This window comes from Myxocyprinus asiaticus, chromosome 17, assembly GCF_019703515.2.
Source record: "Myxocyprinus asiaticus isolate MX2 ecotype Aquarium Trade chromosome 17, UBuf_Myxa_2, whole genome shotgun sequence".
Lineage (NCBI taxonomy): Eukaryota > Metazoa > Chordata > Actinopteri > Cypriniformes > Catostomidae > Myxocyprinus > Myxocyprinus asiaticus.
Window position 1 is genome coordinate 23,319,067 of NC_059360.1, and position 18,650 is coordinate 23,337,716.

At 37.9% G+C, this 18,650-nt stretch overlaps 2 protein-coding genes across 3 annotated transcripts; one reads left to right on the forward strand and one right to left on the reverse strand.

Moving 5' to 3' along the window:
- Positions 1-1,829: 1,829 nt before the first annotated feature.
- On the forward strand, positions 1,830-13,746 carry LOC127454782 (uncharacterized). Its single transcript, XM_051722188.1, has 7 exons — positions 1,830-2,874; positions 4,747-5,637; positions 5,838-6,020; positions 8,025-8,117; positions 9,021-9,167; positions 9,388-9,501; positions 11,900-13,746. Exons 1-7 carry the CDS (start codon positions 2,044-2,046, stop codon positions 12,572-12,574), a joined length of 2,934 nt encoding a protein of 977 aa, XP_051578148.1. The 5' UTR covers positions 1,830-2,043; the 3' UTR covers positions 12,575-13,746.
- Positions 13,739-17,801, reverse strand: LOC127454786 (cyclin-dependent kinase 2-interacting protein-like). 2 transcript variants are annotated; one of them, XM_051722195.1, is made up of 4 exons: positions 17,363-17,801; positions 16,963-17,098; positions 16,759-16,870; positions 13,739-13,944 (listed from the first exon to the last, which is right to left on the reverse strand). In XM_051722195.1, the coding sequence occupies exons 1-4, from the start codon at positions 17,527-17,529 to the stop codon at positions 13,742-13,744; spliced, it is 618 nt and encodes a 205-aa protein (XP_051578155.1). In that variant the 5' UTR covers positions 17,530-17,801; the 3' UTR covers positions 13,739-13,741. The 2 variants fall into 2 exon arrangements, with proteins under 2 accessions (XP_051578155.1, XP_051578154.1); XM_051722194.1 differs by having other exon boundaries at positions 16,759-16,888; positions 17,363-17,800.
- Between the last annotated feature and the right edge of the window lie 849 nt (positions 17,802-18,650).

Sequence of the window (18,650 nt, forward strand, 5' to 3'; positions counted from 1 at the left end):
GGTCATGATTTTATACATATGTTTCAAAATTACTATTCATTTCTTTAGAAGTACAACTTGAGGAAAAAAATGACCGAGTGCACCTTTAAAGCTTTATGATCAGTGTGAATGGCTGGGGAGATTTCAGTTTGTAAAACATCAAGTTGTAAATCTGAAGAAATTAGCAAGATGTTTATTCTTGATTGTTGGGTCATTTCCTTTTAACCCCAAGTGAACTGTCTAACAAGAGGGTTTCAACATCTCCATCTGTCTATTAGGTCTAAATTACGGCAGAAAATTGTACGTTTGTTATCTTGACTAATGGGTTATCTGTAGGATACTATAGATACTATAATATCTACAGCATGATCATGAACCATGTTAAAATTTCCACAAATTGTGATTTGTGATTAGGGTTGCAAAGGGGCGGAAAATTTCCGGTAAATTTCCGGAAACTTTCCAGAAACTTTCCATGGGAAGTTAAGCTGGGGAATTTTGGAAATATTGGAAAAAACTCTGGGCACTTGGCTATATGCTGCTGCATCTTTGTGGCATTCTTAACATAGGTCTTTGCACAGTATTTGCAGATGTACACAGCCTTCTACATTGAGTGAGGTGAAATGTATCCACACATCAGACATTGGCATTGTTGGCACACGTGGCATTGTTCTGTAGAATAAGATTAGAAAAAAGCCTGTAAAAAACACTAATGCAATGCCATGCACAGATATATAAACAGTTTGCTAAACAATTGGAATATTCTGGAATGGTAAAAATACTTTACAATTGATGCTGGACAAATGAATAGAAATAGGCTAGATGAATAGATGAACACTCCTCAATCAGCATGATAAATCAAACTATAACCTACGTTGTTGTATGATAACAGAAAACTGGCTAGCAGAAGAAACAGCATCACAGTTGAGCTAGCTAGCACCATGATAGCTAGCCACTTAAATTGTCAATGAAATGGTGTTAGCTAGCATACATTTAGCATATCTGATTTACTGGCTAGCTAGCTACTGTATAAACCCATTTTGATTTAGTATTTGCAATTAAACTTTAATACCATAGATCAAATATATTTACCCTAGTAATATCATCAAAAATTACTTGACTGGATGTAGTCCTTGGGTTCAAATGCAGTAGTGTGGCTTCAATAGTCCTGCTGTAGTAAGTAGCCTGCAGTAAGTAGTGTGCTGTGTTCATGTGATTGAAGAATGTGCAGGGTAGAAATTCAACTGAATTTGCATTAAATCTGGTTGTTTTAACCAAGATTATGCTGCAAGATGTTTTTTTTTTTTTTGTTGTTGTTTAAGTTCCCTGTTATAGGCTAATTTATAATTTTGCAAATTTCCAGTTTATTCCCATTAATTCCCATATATTCCCGTTAATTCCCATGGAAAGTTTCCAACTTTGAAAATTCCCGGAATTTTGCAACCCTATTTGTGATACTACTTAACTGAGAGAGCATGATGTCTGAGAGATATGGTTCAAAGAAGATGAATTGTATCCATAAATATTACACAATGTATATATATTGCAACAGGTTTCAATAACTAAAAATACCCAACGTCCTTTAATATCACAATTGTTATAAATAACTTTCTCTCTAAAACTGCCTTTCAGAATTATTTCCATGATCTGACCAAATGTCATCACCCCATAGGTTGTTCCAAAAAGAAACAAAAACAAAAAAAAAATCTCCTTCACATGAGTGAGATTCTTGTAAATAAAATCTGCCGGTCTCTTTGCAACACAAACATTTGCGTTGAACTTGGCCATTCTTTCACCGTTTTAGATGGCGGAAATGACGTAATTTGTTGTTAACCATCCTCCGTGCTGTCGTCATCAGTGGCAAAACCAATTGCGGGACTACCGTTACCCTCGTGAGCGTCTCTGGATTATACTCGTTTTGTTAAGCTTGAAATGTTTTGAGCTGGGTTTTGAATATCGCACGTATAACTCAATCGTGAATACTAATAGTTTGCAAGTCAGCGGCCGCTTCTCGTTCTCTTGTCAGGGTTCTTTCATCAGCTAGCAAGTTTTGCTCCTGTAAGCAAAATGGCGGACAATGAAGACGATAATAATTCAGCGAGCAAATCTGCAGCCGCGAACATGGAAAACGTCGAAGAGAGTGAATCTGTGCTACAGGCTGAGGCGACACAGACCCCCGCGGAGGGTGAAAATAATCAAGAAGGAGCGAATACTAAACCGTGCACCGTGAGCTCGACTGAAGAAGGGGGCGTTGATCAAGGCCTCGCCGAGTTAATGCAGAGCGCGTCGGAGATGGATGTCAAAGTTGTGGACAGTACTGAAGAGGTGATCGGACAGCTCGTGGGCGGTGAGATTATAACCGATCAGAATATCATAACGTCTTACGTTCAGACCGCTGCAGATGATGGCGTAACGGCTGAATGCGCCACTGTGAGCGGCGAGGTCTTAAACGCTCTTGCACCAACGACCACCATCATTTACGTACAGCCCGACGGCAGCTTTGTGGAGAGCTCGGGGTTAACAGCGGAGGAGCAGCAACAACTAATAGAGCAATTATCGAAGCAACAGTTAGTCCATGTGGCAGGGAATGAGGCGGCCGCGAAACCGTCCCCCGCCCCCACCGTGGAAGTGCAGCAGGTTATAGTCAGTAAAGCACAGGTGATCGCCCAGGCCGAGCCGGCTGCTGTTCATACAACGACCCCGAAGATACTACAGAAAGATGTCACGGCGCCACCGACGTCGTACATTACGTTGGAAGCGAGTAATCTGCAATTGGCGACAGCGATCCAGACGCAGCCCGTGAGTATCGTGCAGAACGCGTCGCAGCAGCTGCAGAGCGTCGCCAAACAGGTCACGCTGCAGCAGGCGCAGAATGGCGCGCACACGAGCAGCCAGAAGGTAACATGATATTGTCTAACATAACTCAGATTTGCAACAACAAAACTGATTTCTTTCTTATTAGCCAACGCTGTCATAAAAAATGGAGAAATTAAACAAAATAACAAGGATTCTGAAATCTTAAAGGAATATTCCGGGTTCAAAACAAGTTAAGTTCAATTTGTGGTTAATGTTGATTACCACAAAATATAATTTCGACTTGTCCCTACGCTGAAATTTTTTTTGGAATGAGATTTACTTACAAAAACCTAGGAAACAATTTCCACGCAGAAATTGCTGGTAAATTAAACAGACCATATTTTCAATTAAAGGCTACACACAGTTCTTGGTGACTTTCATTAGAAATTCTCTAGTAGAGTTTAAACGCTTTTTTTTGTACAGTTTACTCAGGCAGTGTAGTACTAAATTAAGCCATGCTTTTAAAAGTGTACTGGCATGTCAGTGCTTTTTTTTATTTTGTACATATTTAATTATGTACCATATAACATACAGAAGCCTTCCACAGGGAAGATTAATGCATACTTTGTAGTTTATTAGACAACATCATCTTACTTTAATCGCGATAGAAACAAGATCCAGAGCTGAGCACACACACCTCAAAACACCATAAGTTACAATCAACAGATCTTTTTTTTTTGTTTTTATTTTTATCATAAACGGGTAATTTTGAGTGAAAAATGAACTTCAGACTTCACAAAACAAAACGTCACCAATCGTAACAACAAATTCGACAATAAAATTGGTGTAAATAAACTGTGAAGGTATATTCCGGAAATTTACTCAAATTAGCAAATAAATATGACAAGTTTTTCTCCTTTAGGATTCATGCATGATAACGCATTAAGATAATAAACAATCATAAATAATATTTACTTATAAGCTAGAGCATTCATTTTTACATGTTTGAATTGAGGACAATTGTAGAATTTACTTAATCATTTTTCAAATTCACATTTAAACTTATTCAGTTTAGAAAATACTTAATCTACTTCACCACAAAATATAATTTTACAGTGAGGCATTTACAATGGAAGTGAACACTGTTTCTAAAGTAAAGCCACAAAACAAACAATATGCATGTTAACATGATTTTTAGTGTAATAAAATCGCTTACCAACCTTTTCTGTGTTAAGTTATAGACAATTTCACAACTTCGTTGCCATGACGACACCCAAACATGACCATAAAAACAATGATTTAAACAACTTTACAGCTCAAATATTACACAAGTTTTAACAGAAAAATGAATGCAAGTGCTTTAAAAAAAAAAAAAAAAAGAAGAGCTTTTTCTGCCTTTAAACCCTCCAAAAATTGGCCCCATTCACTTCCATTGTAAGTGCCTCATTGTAACCTCGATTGTTTTTTTTTTTTTTTTTTTTTTTTTTAAAGGATGGACAAGTCTAAATCGATTTTTGTGGTAATCAACATTATGCCACAAATGCTGTCGATTGAGCTTAACTTGTATTGAACCCGAAATATTCCTTTAAACCGTATAAATGAGATCCTATTTTAATTTATGCTTTCACAGTTGTTGCAGTTGTAGTAACTATAGCCTTGTGTTTAGACAGAAACTTATTGTTTTTTTGTTTTTGTTTTTTTGTAAAAGAAACAGATTGATTCATAATAACTTTGTATTTGTTTAGTCACTTTAGGAGAGTTTACAGTTCTTTACAACACTAAGGGTCTCTGGGTCTTTAATAAGTTTTGTTCTATTTTAATGTGATTAGAGCAGAAACCCACCCATTTATTTTACTTTCATTTAGTATGTGTGCAGTCAATCAAATATTTTTTTAGGCCACATATTGTGGTTAATGAATGATTTAGCCATTTATTTTCAATGCTAATATTTGTTTTCCACTCTGAATTAATCAGGCAGCTGAGCCCATCCAAATGAAAGTGCAGACACCACTGAAGCAAGACAATAAGCAACTTCAGACAACCCCAATAGCGATTTTACAGCCGCAGAAACTGTCAGCCGGTCAGCCACTTGTGAAAGTTTCAACCGTAGGAACACTGAGCAGCCCACAGATCATCCACATCACCCCAGTGCCAGGACAGCAGCAATATTTCCTGCAAAACCCAGGTGAACCTCCTATTCAGCTTCTCCTTCAGAAATCGGCTCCTGTGGTTAGCACCATCTCTCTCCCCATTGGGCATAAAGTACCTGTGTCTGCACCTGCCACGATCAAAAGTCCTTCAGCCAAGTCTGCAGTTGCTCCTGCCACTATTACAAAGGTCCTTACACCATCTACAAAAGTTTTATCCCCTCCGGCCAAGGTTGTAACACCAAACAAATATGTAACTGTGGTCACAAAGACTTCAACTCCAGCCGTTGAAAAGGAAAAACTTCGAGATAAGAATCGTCAGAAGAAGCCTCTAAAAATCCAAACCCGCTCTGGTCGGGTGTCCAGACCACCTAAGCACAAGGTCAAAGACTACAAGTTTATTAAGAATGAGGACTTGGCAGAAAGCCATCAGTCAGATTCCGATGACTACTCTGAGATAAGTGTGGAGGATGAGGATGGAGAGGAAGGCAGGAAGAAGACTTCAGATGTCACTCTCAACTTCCGTGACAAAGCCTTTAAATGTGAAACATGTGAGAAAGCCTACATTGGTGTTGCTGGTTTGAATAGACACTATAAGCTAAATCCCACACATGACAAGAACCAGACTTACCCTCAAGCAGAAGATTACTCTAAAACTAAAGAGAAACGATCTGAAGTGACTGATACTAGTCATGCAAAATCACTCAGTACTCAAAAAGTAAGATGATTTGCTTCACATTCTCTTCTTGGTGTTTTCATGCATTGTTAGTCAAGCATGCGTCTATATAGTATTGCTATTCTAATGGAAAATGTACAAGTTATGCAAAGTAATATATGTAAATATAATAAGTGAGAATACAGGGGGAAAAAAACAATGCAGTATGTATACAAACATTTTTACTCTTGCACTTTACACAGGTACAAGAGACTACAAAGGTAGAAGTCAGGAGACCTGGGCGGCCCAGGGGTCCAGGACGACCTAGTCTTCCTAGGAGGGTTGGACGGCCACCAAAGAGAGGAAGACCGGGACGGCCACCTAAGTACCCCAGAGGAATGACCTTGGAGCAGCAAGCACAAAGACAGAGAAATCAACTGAAAGAAGTAAAGATATGCATATACTTATCTATAGTGTTGTCACGATTTCCAAATTTTCAGTAGTCGGTACCGATACCAGTAAAATTTCACGATTCTCGATACCAATTTCAATACCACAGAAAAAATAGATAATATGCTATTGAACACTACTTTAGCCTATTAAAATGTTACATTTCAATGTTAGTAATGAATTAAAATAATAGCATGTTTCTTTCGAGTGTTTCTCATTTGAGTAAACATTGCTTAAATATTTTTCAAGTAGGACAATATGAAATCATTTTTTTCTTAATTCTATTCAATTTTTTCCCATATTCTATGATTTTCAAGAAAATAAAAAAATTACTTTTCAACAAAACTATTTTTTTTTTTTTTTAATGAAGTGCTTTAGTAAAGATCCTCACAACATAATCTAACACAACATTGGTCTTATTTTTGTCAAATAAAGTGCTGAACAACAGCATCATATAATAAATGAAAACTTCTGTTTAGTACAACAGTACTCTTGCTTGTGAGATATAGGTGCAACATAATAGTAATTATAATAAAGTACATTTTATTATACCACAGGTCTATTAAATGCTTTATTCTGATTGGTTTATGGACGTTCTAAGGTGTGCAATTATTTTTCAAGTAAATGCACAGCTATAAAGTAGTTCCAGGTCTTGACCGCATAACGGTCCCATATCACTTCGCCAAATTATTTCAGTTATTTCAAAGAGCCCTACAGGCTACCACAACAAAATAACCAGTTAAAACAAAGACATTGGTTAAAGTAAATCGATTATGAACATCAAATAATGTCTTAAATATCCTACATTTATTTCAGTTTCGGTTAAAAAGAGCCCTTGCACTCCCTCGTCTCCCCTGCACTTACACATGCTCACACCCACACATTGAGACTCGAGTCGTGACCAATAAATAGAGCCGCTGCGCGTCGTGACCGCATTACCACCTCGGGTGTGCATTGTTTTTTCTTCAACAATTCAACGGTCTGTCGTCAATTATTCCTTACCTAAACACTAGTGATATGTATTTCTGTTGTAATTTCTTAAATTTCACACATCAAGCTTTTATTTTGATGTGAAGGTGTTTCTGGTTCTATGATTTTGACTGTATTTTTCACTTCCGGATAAAACGTTGATTATATGTCACGGTTTGATTATTGAAGTGCAAAATGCTGCAATTTACTGATATTATGAGCGCTACTACAATAAGCACAGCACGCAATGCTCATAAAATGCAGTGTTTTTGGCAGATGAGAAGCTTCTTTATCTTTGCAGCACGCAGTACATGTAGACTACATATATTTAATTAAATCACACCCATTTGCAGTTTAATAATCTTACTAGGACATATCACAATTTAAATTTGATTATCCATTTCTGTGTAAAAGCAGTATCAAAACAAGCGCTCAAATAAGCGTGAGCATTTGTAAGCAGCTGTCTGTCAGTCAGACAGCGCGCGTGGATCGAGTCGGTGCTCGGTACTACTGACATCACTACTTATCTGTGCTAAAAGCTAACACTTTTCAACATATTTATTTTTAGCTTTAGAATTGCTGTTTTTATATATACATATATAATGAAATGTAATTAATTTAGTGATAAAAGTAATTTCATACTATTTTCATAATATGATTTTTAGGCCATAAACACCCTCATGGGTGTAGTTTGAAAAACCAGTCTCATTATAAAAGTGCAATTTGTTGAATTACTCATGTTATTATTTGCGAGTACTGAATTACATTTTTCTCATTGATTTGCATGATGTTTATTTGTTTTGCAGACTCTTTTATCCAAAGTGACTTAAAAATGAAGTAAAACAAGCAATTTATCATAAAATTATTAGTATACGACAACAACATTCGTAGTGCCACAGTCTAGATCAGAAATATAATTGCACAACAAAGAAGAGACAAAAGAGATGGGTTTTACTTAAAAGTGCTGTTACTGATGGTATGTGTCTTCAGTTGTTTTCTTGAAACGTTTTTTTCTCTCTCTCTCTATTCAGTTTATAAAAAAGTTTGATGATGAAGACCTTATGGAGATTGTTCTTCCACGTCTGGCCAGAGTCATGACTGTATGGGAATTTGTGATGATGAAGGTATGATTTGGACATGAGCATGGGATAGTCAGAAGAACCTTATTCCTAAAGCATATTTACAGACATTTAGAGGTGTTTGAAGCTAATTCTAAAATGTATCATATTCAATACCTTATGTTGAAGAAAAATGTAAAGAAATTGTTCAGCCAAAAGTAAAAATTCTGTCAAATTACTCTCACCCTCATGTTGTTTTAAAACCATATGAAGGCAATTTAATGCAAATGTCAAGCAACCATACCATGGAAAAGTAGTTTTAAGCAAAGGAACAAACCCCCTTTTAACATGTTCATTTAGGTCTATATTTAATGGAATTGTATAGGAAATTGCATTGTGATGTGTGCACCATTTCTAAAACATTTTCAACTAGCCATATTTCATGGGTGAAAAAGAGGGGGCTCTTTATTTTCACTTTGTTAACAATAATAATTGTCCTGAAAGATAAGGAAATCTTAGAAAATTATATATACATGCTGTGTCACGTCCATAACGTTTTACAGTAGGGATGTACCAGGGTGGTTGACTAATTGACTAGTCCGCTATCAGTCAGCTATCTTTCCAATTAAGTAATACAGTCTTCTTTGCAATTGTTATAGATACAGATACAGTATAAATGGTTTGAGGTGGCTTGCTACTTGTAACTCAGATGTGTCTCCAAAGAGAAGAACAGAGAGGGAAAGATGAATGCTGAGGTTGACAATCTCTGTCAGCCTGCTCACAACTTCCAACCAAAATGTCTAGATGTTATTTTATCCATAATTATATCTTTAATTTCAGAGCTGCATTGAAAGCAATCTGTGATAGTCAACCCCAAAGCAAAAATAGGGCCAAAGACAGCTGATTGTATTTGCCATTAGGAATTGTAGTGAGATTTCCTGTGAGCTTACAGTGTCCTTGCCCCTAAAGGTGGAGAAAGGGTATCCATCAAAGCAACAGTTCCCAAGTGTGTATCGTGAATTTGAGCAACTACACAGCCAAGTGAAGAAGATGGCTCTGGAATATTTGCATACTTCACCAGCCTCCCGGCCAGCTATAGAGGTCAACAATATGGGAGTAAGTAATTGTGAGAAATGTAGTCATCAAAGCCTTGTGAGGACCACGTTATCGAAGTTTATTTTCATTTGTAACACATTGCAGAGGATTGCTGGTGCCTTTAAGGATACTACAGTGCAGTCTTATAGCAGACATTAAGCAAGTAATACATTTCAAACTACAAATAAAACAAGATCAAGTGATCAAACTTCTTTTACATAAAAAATTCCTGTCATTTCAGGTTTTACAATCTCTTGGTATAACAGACCCCAATGCGCTGAAACTCCTAAATTCCTCTGAAGGACAACAGAGTCCAATCACAAATCAGGCCACCAAGAGCCTACGAAATATTGAGGTGAGCTAACCAAAAACATTTACCATAGTAGACATTGCTCAGATTAGCATAATTTCACTAGCCGTACCTTTTAGTAAGTTGTCATTTAGTACCGAAGTTTTAATGCCAGTGACCCCGAAATATGATCATCCCCCTGCAAAGGAACCCCCTTCCTAAATTATGAAGGCAGCTGTATATTTTCTTGTGTAAGACCCATTTTATACAGTTTGAGAAAAACAATAATTGTGATATTATAAAAATCTGATTAATCTCATAATGTTTGTTGTATTCTTTTTAAAGAAAGCTAAATATGAATATATTGTGAAATATAAAGTGTTGGGTTTGGTAATTTGTGTCAATGACAAATGTGTTATAAAATTAACATGTTGAACATATAGAGACTAATTAACAAAACAGATTTTTACAGCCACTTTTTTGAGCATTAATTCAGTGCAAAAACATTCGTCTTATTTACTAATCTAGTTTAAAGGAATATTCCGGGTTCAGTACAAGTTGAACTCATTAGACAGCATTTGTGGCATAATGTTGATTACCACAAAAAATAAATTCAACTCGTCCCTCCTTTTTTTTTTTTTTTTTCTTCTTTCAATTTGGAATGCCCAATTCCCAATGCACTCTAAGTCCTCGTGGTGGCATAGTGACTTGCCTCAATCCGGGTGGCGGAGGATGAATCTCAGTTGCCTCCGCGGCTTGTTGAGTGTGTTATTGCGGAGACATAGTGCGTGTGGAGGCTTCATGCTATTCTCTGCGGCATCCACGCACAACTCTCCATGTGCCCTACCGAGAGCGAGAACCACACATTATAGCAACCACGTGGAGGTTACCCCATGTGACTCTACCCTCCCTAGCAACCGGGCCAATTTGGTTGCTTAGGAGACCTGGCTGGAGTCACTCAGCATACCCTGGATTTGAACTGGTGACTCCAGGTGTGGTAGTCAGCGTTTTAACGGGCTGAGCCAGTTAAGGCTCATCACGGCAATTAAGTTGTAAAAATGGCTAGAACTTTACACAGAAAAGGTTAGTAAGTGATTTTATCACACTAAAATCATGGTAACACACATATTGTTTGTGTTGTGGCTATACTTTTGAAACGGTGAGTATTTTAACTTTTACGTATTGGCCCCATTCACTTCCATTGTAAGTGCCTCACTAGAACCCAGGAGGGGCAAGTCAGAATGAATTTTATTGGTAATCAGTATTATGCAACAAATGCTGTTGACTGAGCTTAAAGGTGCTATAAGCGATTTTAGCCGTTCTACTTCCATGAGACTGAGCCGCTAGATTAGCCACGCCCCCTCTTTCCAAATCCCGCACTCCAAAGATACCAATTGAGCTTTGAGACCAACATCGTGCAGAAACGGTTGTTAAAAACAACAGCAGCAAAATAGCGCCCTCAACTGACAACTGTTATAAACATGGCATAAAAATGGCAGTAAGCCTCAATAATTTGCTGCAACTACAATACTATGTGAACGTGCAAAATGATTGACAGGCAGCAAGCATCAGAGACCATGGCCCGCAGACACATTTTTGTGTGCTATTTAAGGGAGTCTAGTGCTGTCACAGAGACTGGTGAGATATCTCTTGATGCTTATTTCATTATATCTTTCAGGGAGTAGGAACATTTTTTGAATACCATTCCATGAAAAAAAAAAATCGCTATCTGATATAGCACTGTGTCTTGTGTATTTAATTTGTGTCATTATTGCTAGCTCTGTGCTATTTTTCTATAACCATTGTTCTATAACCTCCCGAGGAAAGCAGGCGATAAACAATTTATTTAAAAGAGATGCTTATATCTCTTTATATATAATTTTTCTATCAATCAGGGCAGCAGTAATTTGTCAAATTTAGCAAATGATGGAAAAGAGCATTATAACCTGTCACAGTATACTAAAATGTGAAGTATATTCAAGTGCACTTTCGCTATGTAAAAGAGATGATTCAGGTGTCTGGATCACAGTAGTGGAGTGATTCTGTACAAATCCGCCAGTGTGTGCCCGATCGCGGTGGTCTGCTGCATCTTTCGCTACATAGCGCTCTAAAGTCCTTTAGTGAATCAAGCGCTTAGCCAGCGCAGTCAGTGCATGCAAATAAACCACACTTTTGCCATGCACAATTCATTCATGCTGATTTCCCTCCATGATCACCTAAGTTTTTGATAATTTGACAGAGATAATTGATCATTTTATCCAGAGCAACTGAGGTTTGGTGCATTGCTCAAAGACAGAATGGTAATTATCTTATGGGTCGCTTCTTGTGGGATTTGAACCTGCAAACTTTCGCATATGTAGCCCAGATTCTTAACATCCAGCACCTCGCTTTTAGCTTTAGTGGTCAACAAAACACTGTTTACTGTTGATTGTAATCATATTTTCTCTTATGATGGACTCCTCAGAATTCCAAAATGTTGCCTCCTGCAAAAAGGTTCAAAATAGAAAACAGCAATGAAGAAACAAATGGCTATCAAGTTAATCAGAATGGCATCCTGAATGATGAGACGGCTGCTGTACTCCGAAAGCCTCAGGTGGTGTTGACCAGACTGGAGAACCTGAATTCTGTAGATCTAACTGCTGATAACGCTATACAGAGCACTGAAAGTGCTGCTCCACCAAGGACAGAGGAAGAGCCAATGGAAACCGAAGTGGCTTCTTCTGAATCTGATGCTTCAAAAACCGCAGAAGACCCTGATCCTGAGATCTCCAAGGTCCTGAACAGCACTGCAGCTGTCGATGTTGTAGATCAGATGGAACAATTGGAACAAGCTCTGAGCACAGATGTAGAATTTACCTCCCAAGAACCCACCCAGCAAGAGGTTCAGGATAGCCAGAGTAGTGTTATTGAAGATACCATTGTTGGCGATGTGATCCAGTCTGTAGATCAGGAAGAGTCACCAGTTATGATCCAGACAGCAGAGGGGCTTGTTATGCAGAGTGCAGAAGAATTAGCTGCCAAAGGCATTGTGATCGTCAATGGGCCTGATGGCACCATGATGCATATTGAGGCACCTGAAGGAGTCCCTTTAGAGACCGTTCATGCTCTGCTTGGCATTGAAACAGAAAGAAAGACTTGATGGATTAACATTTTCATTTCCTTTTTCTGTTCATTATTCACACCAAACATATGTTCTCTCCATGTAATGGTGTTGTTTTTCCATGAACTTTTTTTATTGCATTCTTTGTAAATTTGTATAAAAAAAAAAAACAGTATTATACATTAGTGTTTTTTTTCTTCTGTTTATACAAACAAGTCAATGTTCATTTTGAATTTTAGACTATGTCTGGCAAGTTTTTTTGTTTTTGTTTTTTTTTTTCATAACTACATAGCAGTGTTACTGGTGTTAAATTCATAACACAGTAACATATTTCAAGGGAAAAGTGACTGTATGGTGAGAAACGCTAAATTGCTGAGGGTATCCAGTGCTTTTTATTTGTAGTGATAAATTTAATGTTCTTTCACAACATGCACAGTCTATTGCTTGGGAGGAAAAAAATACATCTGCCAAAATTAAGTTATGGACTTCAGCAAAGTTCAGTAATGAAAACACTTCATAAGATTTTTGTGATACTGTGTAAACTTGGTTGGTCATTCAGTGGAATCTGTAAATAACATTTCCTTTATGTTAGAAACTCAAGCTGTAGTTTCAATACAGTTTAAATTGGTACCCCATGTTATATATTTTTTTATTCAACACTGACAATTAATATTTATCTTGACACTGAAAATGGTTATTCATCTAATTCCTCAGAGGTGTGGCCCTAAACATCATACATGTAAAATATTGCAGTTTTGAAAACCGGCCAACCCAAACTCTGAAAAATGGCTCTAGATTTGTAAAGCAAAAAGAGACTTAAGGTGCTTATAATTTGCAGCCTCAGAGATGTTCCATTGTTTATGTTATTTAGTAGTTTGTCAAGTGCAAAGTAATTTGAAAAGTTGCACTATTTTATTACTTTTTATATAATCTCTGGTTTACGGTGTTTTTTCAAAGCATCTCAGCATTTTTAATACAAAGGGACATGTTCAAATATGACATTAAAACTTTTGTGAGTGAGCTTTTGGATTTAAGACTTCATATGGAATACATGTTTTTCCCCCACCAAAACAGTCTATTTACCATCCCATAAACATGAAGCATTATTAGTGTATAAAATTTGCATTTTATTTTATATACAAGTTATATGCTTAGAGAATACTTTGTTTACATATTGTCCTCATGCATTGATTAAAAAAAACTGAATTACAGGGATCTGTGACCCGTTTCCAACAGCAAACTTTCTAGTAGCAGTTTTCCACTGTCCTCAATATAGGGTTGATATTGCCAAGATGAGAGATAGACCATGGTGAGGTCAGTATTCACAGTGTGGGCTAATTCCTGTAGTATTGTCTGCTTTAGGGCCAACTCCTGCTTGTATGACTCATAAAGCTTGGAGGACACTTCAGCTGCCATGGAAAAGACAAAAAAGCAACCAAAGGTCACATTAACAAAGTCATCTAACTAATCAAAGGGCTTTGATTATCATATAACATTTCTCAGCAATCCAGAGTAGGCTTAAACAATTAGCACACACTGGTAAAAGTGAACTATTCCAATCACGGTTAATGAATTCTATTAGGCAGTCTTAATACAACATCAAATTATATTTTATGGGGCATTTCAAACAGCACCAGATTGTCATGTTGCCACTTTAAGGGGTCAAACATGCGCAAGAATAGACCACACTCCTAATTTATTTAATCAGTATTTTCATTTTCAAACCAAACTATATTTAGAAGATGAAAACTTGTCCATACAGATCAAACTAATTGTTATAGAAAAGTGATAACTTGGCACATATATATTAGCTATCTGTAATCCTTAAAGGTGCACTCAGTACTATTTTTTTTCCTCATTACAATTTTTTACTCCTAAAGAAATTAATTGTAATTTTGAAACATTTGTATAAAATCATGGGCACTCACTTAAGATTAAGGCTCCAGTCACATCAGTAACCTTACAAAGGCAGTTTTATTCTACATGGAGAGGGTCCCCCTCATGGGGGAGGCCATGTTAGGATCACATGACCAGTTGAATACCATTGGCTTAAAGGGGTCATGCCATGCCTTTTTTTATTTGAATATGTTCCTTTAGGTTCATTTAAAGTATTAGTAACATTTTTTTTGCACATCAAACTATCATATATTTGTAAAACGACCATTTTCCACCCTCATTCTGACCCTCTATCAGAAACACTTGGTTTTGATGCTGCTTCTCCTTTAAGACTTGGCAGTAAATGCCCAGTTATGATAGGCTCTTGACTGACCTGCTCTTCTTGCTAGCTCACCCTTTACTGGGCGGGGCCACAGAAGTGATAAGGTAAAGTAGGTGTTGATGTGTTGTTGCAAAGATGGTCAGATGCAAATGTCTACCACAGTGTGGCATCACAATGTGGATGAAGTAGAGAACGAGTCATTTTGGCAGCTTGGTTTCAACAAATGCTCTTTTTACAGTGAGGAGGAAGTTTTGAGTTCTGAAACGTACATGTTTTACTAGCACAATGACCTCTTACACCATGGTCTGTTCAAATACTCGATTCTGATTGGCTGGAATGTGTGCGGTTCAAACCGTTGAATGCACAAGTAGTGCAGGCCAGTTTTAATCACCGTTCAATATTAATGCACTGTTTGTAACCATAGCAACATAACATTACAGAGCAAGCAGCGTGAACTACAGCAACTGAAAACATTTCCTAACCACTTTCAACAGCATAGCTAATATAATGGAATTCATACAACTCTGACTCAAACGCAGAAGCGCTGGTGTTTTCAAAACGCAGGTGAGCGTGTTTTTGCGGTGAAGCACTACCGTGCAGGGACAAATTGCGATTTCGTTAATTCAGTCAATCGTGCAGCCTTGATGGATAACATACCAATGTCTCTGAGGTCTAAATCTGCAGGTTCCAGAGTGTGTCTTGAATGGGTTTCCCCTTATTATACAGTAAGTGCTACTTTTACTGTCACTGCCACGTTTGTAACGTCGGTTTTTCCACATTAATGTGAAAATGACAATGAATAAAAATTAAATAATACAATTTCTCTGGAGTGCCAACCCCTCTACATTCTGTGGATATTATTATATCTGGACTGTGCATTTAAATTAACAGTTTTGACCAAGTGTGTGGTCGTACTACTTTTTCTCTGTGTCTGATTTAGAACAGGCGGCGCTGCAGGTCTAACGGACCTTAGATAAAATTAACCGTTGTTTTTTATTCTTCCAGTCACAAATTGTGCTGCAAGAAATATATTACAGCTGTAACTATTCAATTCTGGCAAGTGACCATGGTATGAGAGGGATAATCCACGGTTAGGTGTGCGTTAATCGATTTTAAATGCACGACGTTGGGGCGAAGAACCACCCGATGTGAAGTGTCCACAGTGCATTTAAAATAATTTAACGCACATCTAGCCGTGGATTATCCCTTACTTATTTGTAAAATGATCAAGGAAAATTTGATTCCTTATGTCATGACCCCTTCAATCTCAGTAAATGCCCTGTTGTTGGACAATTATGGCACTTTTCCACTGCGCGTTACATATCGACTCGACTCTGCTCACTTTACTTTTCTGAGCTTGCTTTTCCACTGCAGTTTAGTGCAGCCTCAATGTGGTTGGGATTATAGGCTGATCATCACAGTTGCGTCGCCCCATCCAGCACTTGTTGGATCCTCTCCTCGGCTACTAACGAGAGGAATGTCTGCACCTCGTTTATTGACCACGGCGTGGTTTTGCGCACAGCCATTTCTTTTTACAATTCGAAAGTTGCGTGAACAAATGATACTGCTATCACTGTTGCTAACTTTAAAACCAGCAGGTTGATGTCCCGTGTCGCAAATCCAGTTACACTGGTAGTGACGACTCTCTCTGACCAATCAGTGATCTGCAGGGTTTTGACGTCACATTTAGTATCGGCTCGGCTCGTTTGGTACCTTGACCGAGGTGGTACTAACAAAAGTACCAGGTGCTATCCACAGTGGAAAACTCCCAAAAAGCGAGCAGAGAGTCGAGTCGAGCTGTACCGTGCAGTGGAAAAGCCCCATTACTCATGGATATAAATGAATCATGGCTGACTGTGAATGGTGAATTTCTACAGGGGCATTGGTAACTTTAAACTATTGTGTTTAAATGATGCTGCATCCATTCCCCTAGGTGTCGAAGATAACCTAAACACAAAAATTACTCAGTGCACCTTTAACATTGGCAAGCATTTCTTTCTCTTACCAAACTGTTGTGTAGACCAAGTGTGGAACAGTGGTGCTGGTTTTCCTTTCTCTCCATACTGGAATGCTTCAAGTGCACAGATCCCACGCTCAGCAAGGACCATCTTCTCCATCTTTGACAGTATATTTGCCTTTGGAGAGAGACAAATCTGACATATCTTTCCAGTGTGGACTAATGGTTATTCTCCAAACCCAGGCCACTTACCATTTTGTCCACAACATCCTGTAATTTGTTGCATTCTTCCTCAAGCTCTTGGTTGCTCTGTTTCAGACTGATCTCTGAGAGACTCCCAGTCTGTGAGCTGTCACCTTCCATCACAACATTGGACTCATTGGATGATCTGGAATCAGATGTGATGGAGGATATTTTTTACAGACTATATAAAGATTACACATTTGTAATATGGATAGTAACATTTATTCATTTGGCAGACGCTTTTATCCAAAGCCACTTACAAAAGAGGAATAATACATCATAAGCGATTCATCGTAAGGAGACAGTTGTTCGAAAAGTGTTGCGTTACAGTTTCACTAGCATCAGAATAGTTGTATCCAAGACAGATTTAAGTGCAACAATAAAGATGATAAACATGAAAATGGCTTACTTTTTGCTCAATCCGAGATTAACTATTTTAGTGGCAATCGTGGATCCGTCGTCATTCAAGCGCTCCCATTTCTGGATGAAGTTATGCCAGTCTGCGGCGTTGTCCTTTAATTTTCTGGCACTTCCTGCCAAGTTGCCCTTTCTTCCTGGGGTCGTGGCCTCAGACATTATTATGACACCGTATACTTCGTAGGATGTGTAATATACCGCAATCGCAGGTTGACTGAAGTGCTTAAGGGGTTGTAATGTGGCACTGTGTTTGAGAAATATATTCGACCCCTGAAATATTTAGCGCTAATTGCACGTCATCTATTTTATTCCTTCAAAAAGACAAAGCATTTAAGTCCATATCAAGTTAAAAAAAAGACAAGGCAAAAACTCGCATATTCGTTCCACATTATTTTCTCTACTTCTACTGTTTCATGCTAGACGATTGCTAAGCGCGTTAGTGCCACCTACTGAAACAGATATGACATTATAATACAAACCTTTGTTACGTTAAAATTACATTTTAAGGGTAACCCCCCCCCCCCCCCCCCAAGTAAAACTCCCCCAATATTTATACCATGATCAATGGAAACATGTAAATGCTTATCGCTGCAACACCCCCAATGTTCAAGCCAAATCTACGCCCTCCGATGTAATGTTTGAATTGTTAAATTGTTCAAATAAACGAATACCCAGAAATTAAATTTTGGCATTGTGTTTTATGTGGATTTTCTGTTATTAATATTGGTGTATCTTAAAGTGGATATTCAGCCTTTTCTGTGTCAGTTTGTAATGATTTGTTTTGTGACATTTTCAGTGGGATGTCGAAGTGAGCTGCTGATGTGGAAACGCAATTAAGCCAAAAACACAAGTTATTGTTGTAGCAAGAATTTTTATGTATGTTTGAACGAATCTTCCATCAAATACTGTGTGAAAAGGTGGAACCGAAAATAATAATTAGCCTAAATCATTAGAAAGCCGGGACTTTCCAAAATGTGTTTCATGGTCGAAGTGACTCACGATGACAGAGCAAGTCTCATAAGTTATCCACCAAACAATGATGTTAAAAAATGTTTTAGCCAAAATTGTACATTTGCTGGGTCTCTTTTTTATTTTATTTTTATTCCCTTTTCTCCCAATTTGGAATGCCTAAATCCCACTACTTAGTGGGTCCTCGTGGTGGTGCGTGGAGGTTAATCACCTCAATCCGGGTGGCAGAGGACAAGTCTCAGTTGCCTCCGCTTCTGAGACAGTCAATCTGCACATCTTATCATGTGGCTCGCTGTGCATGACACTGCGGA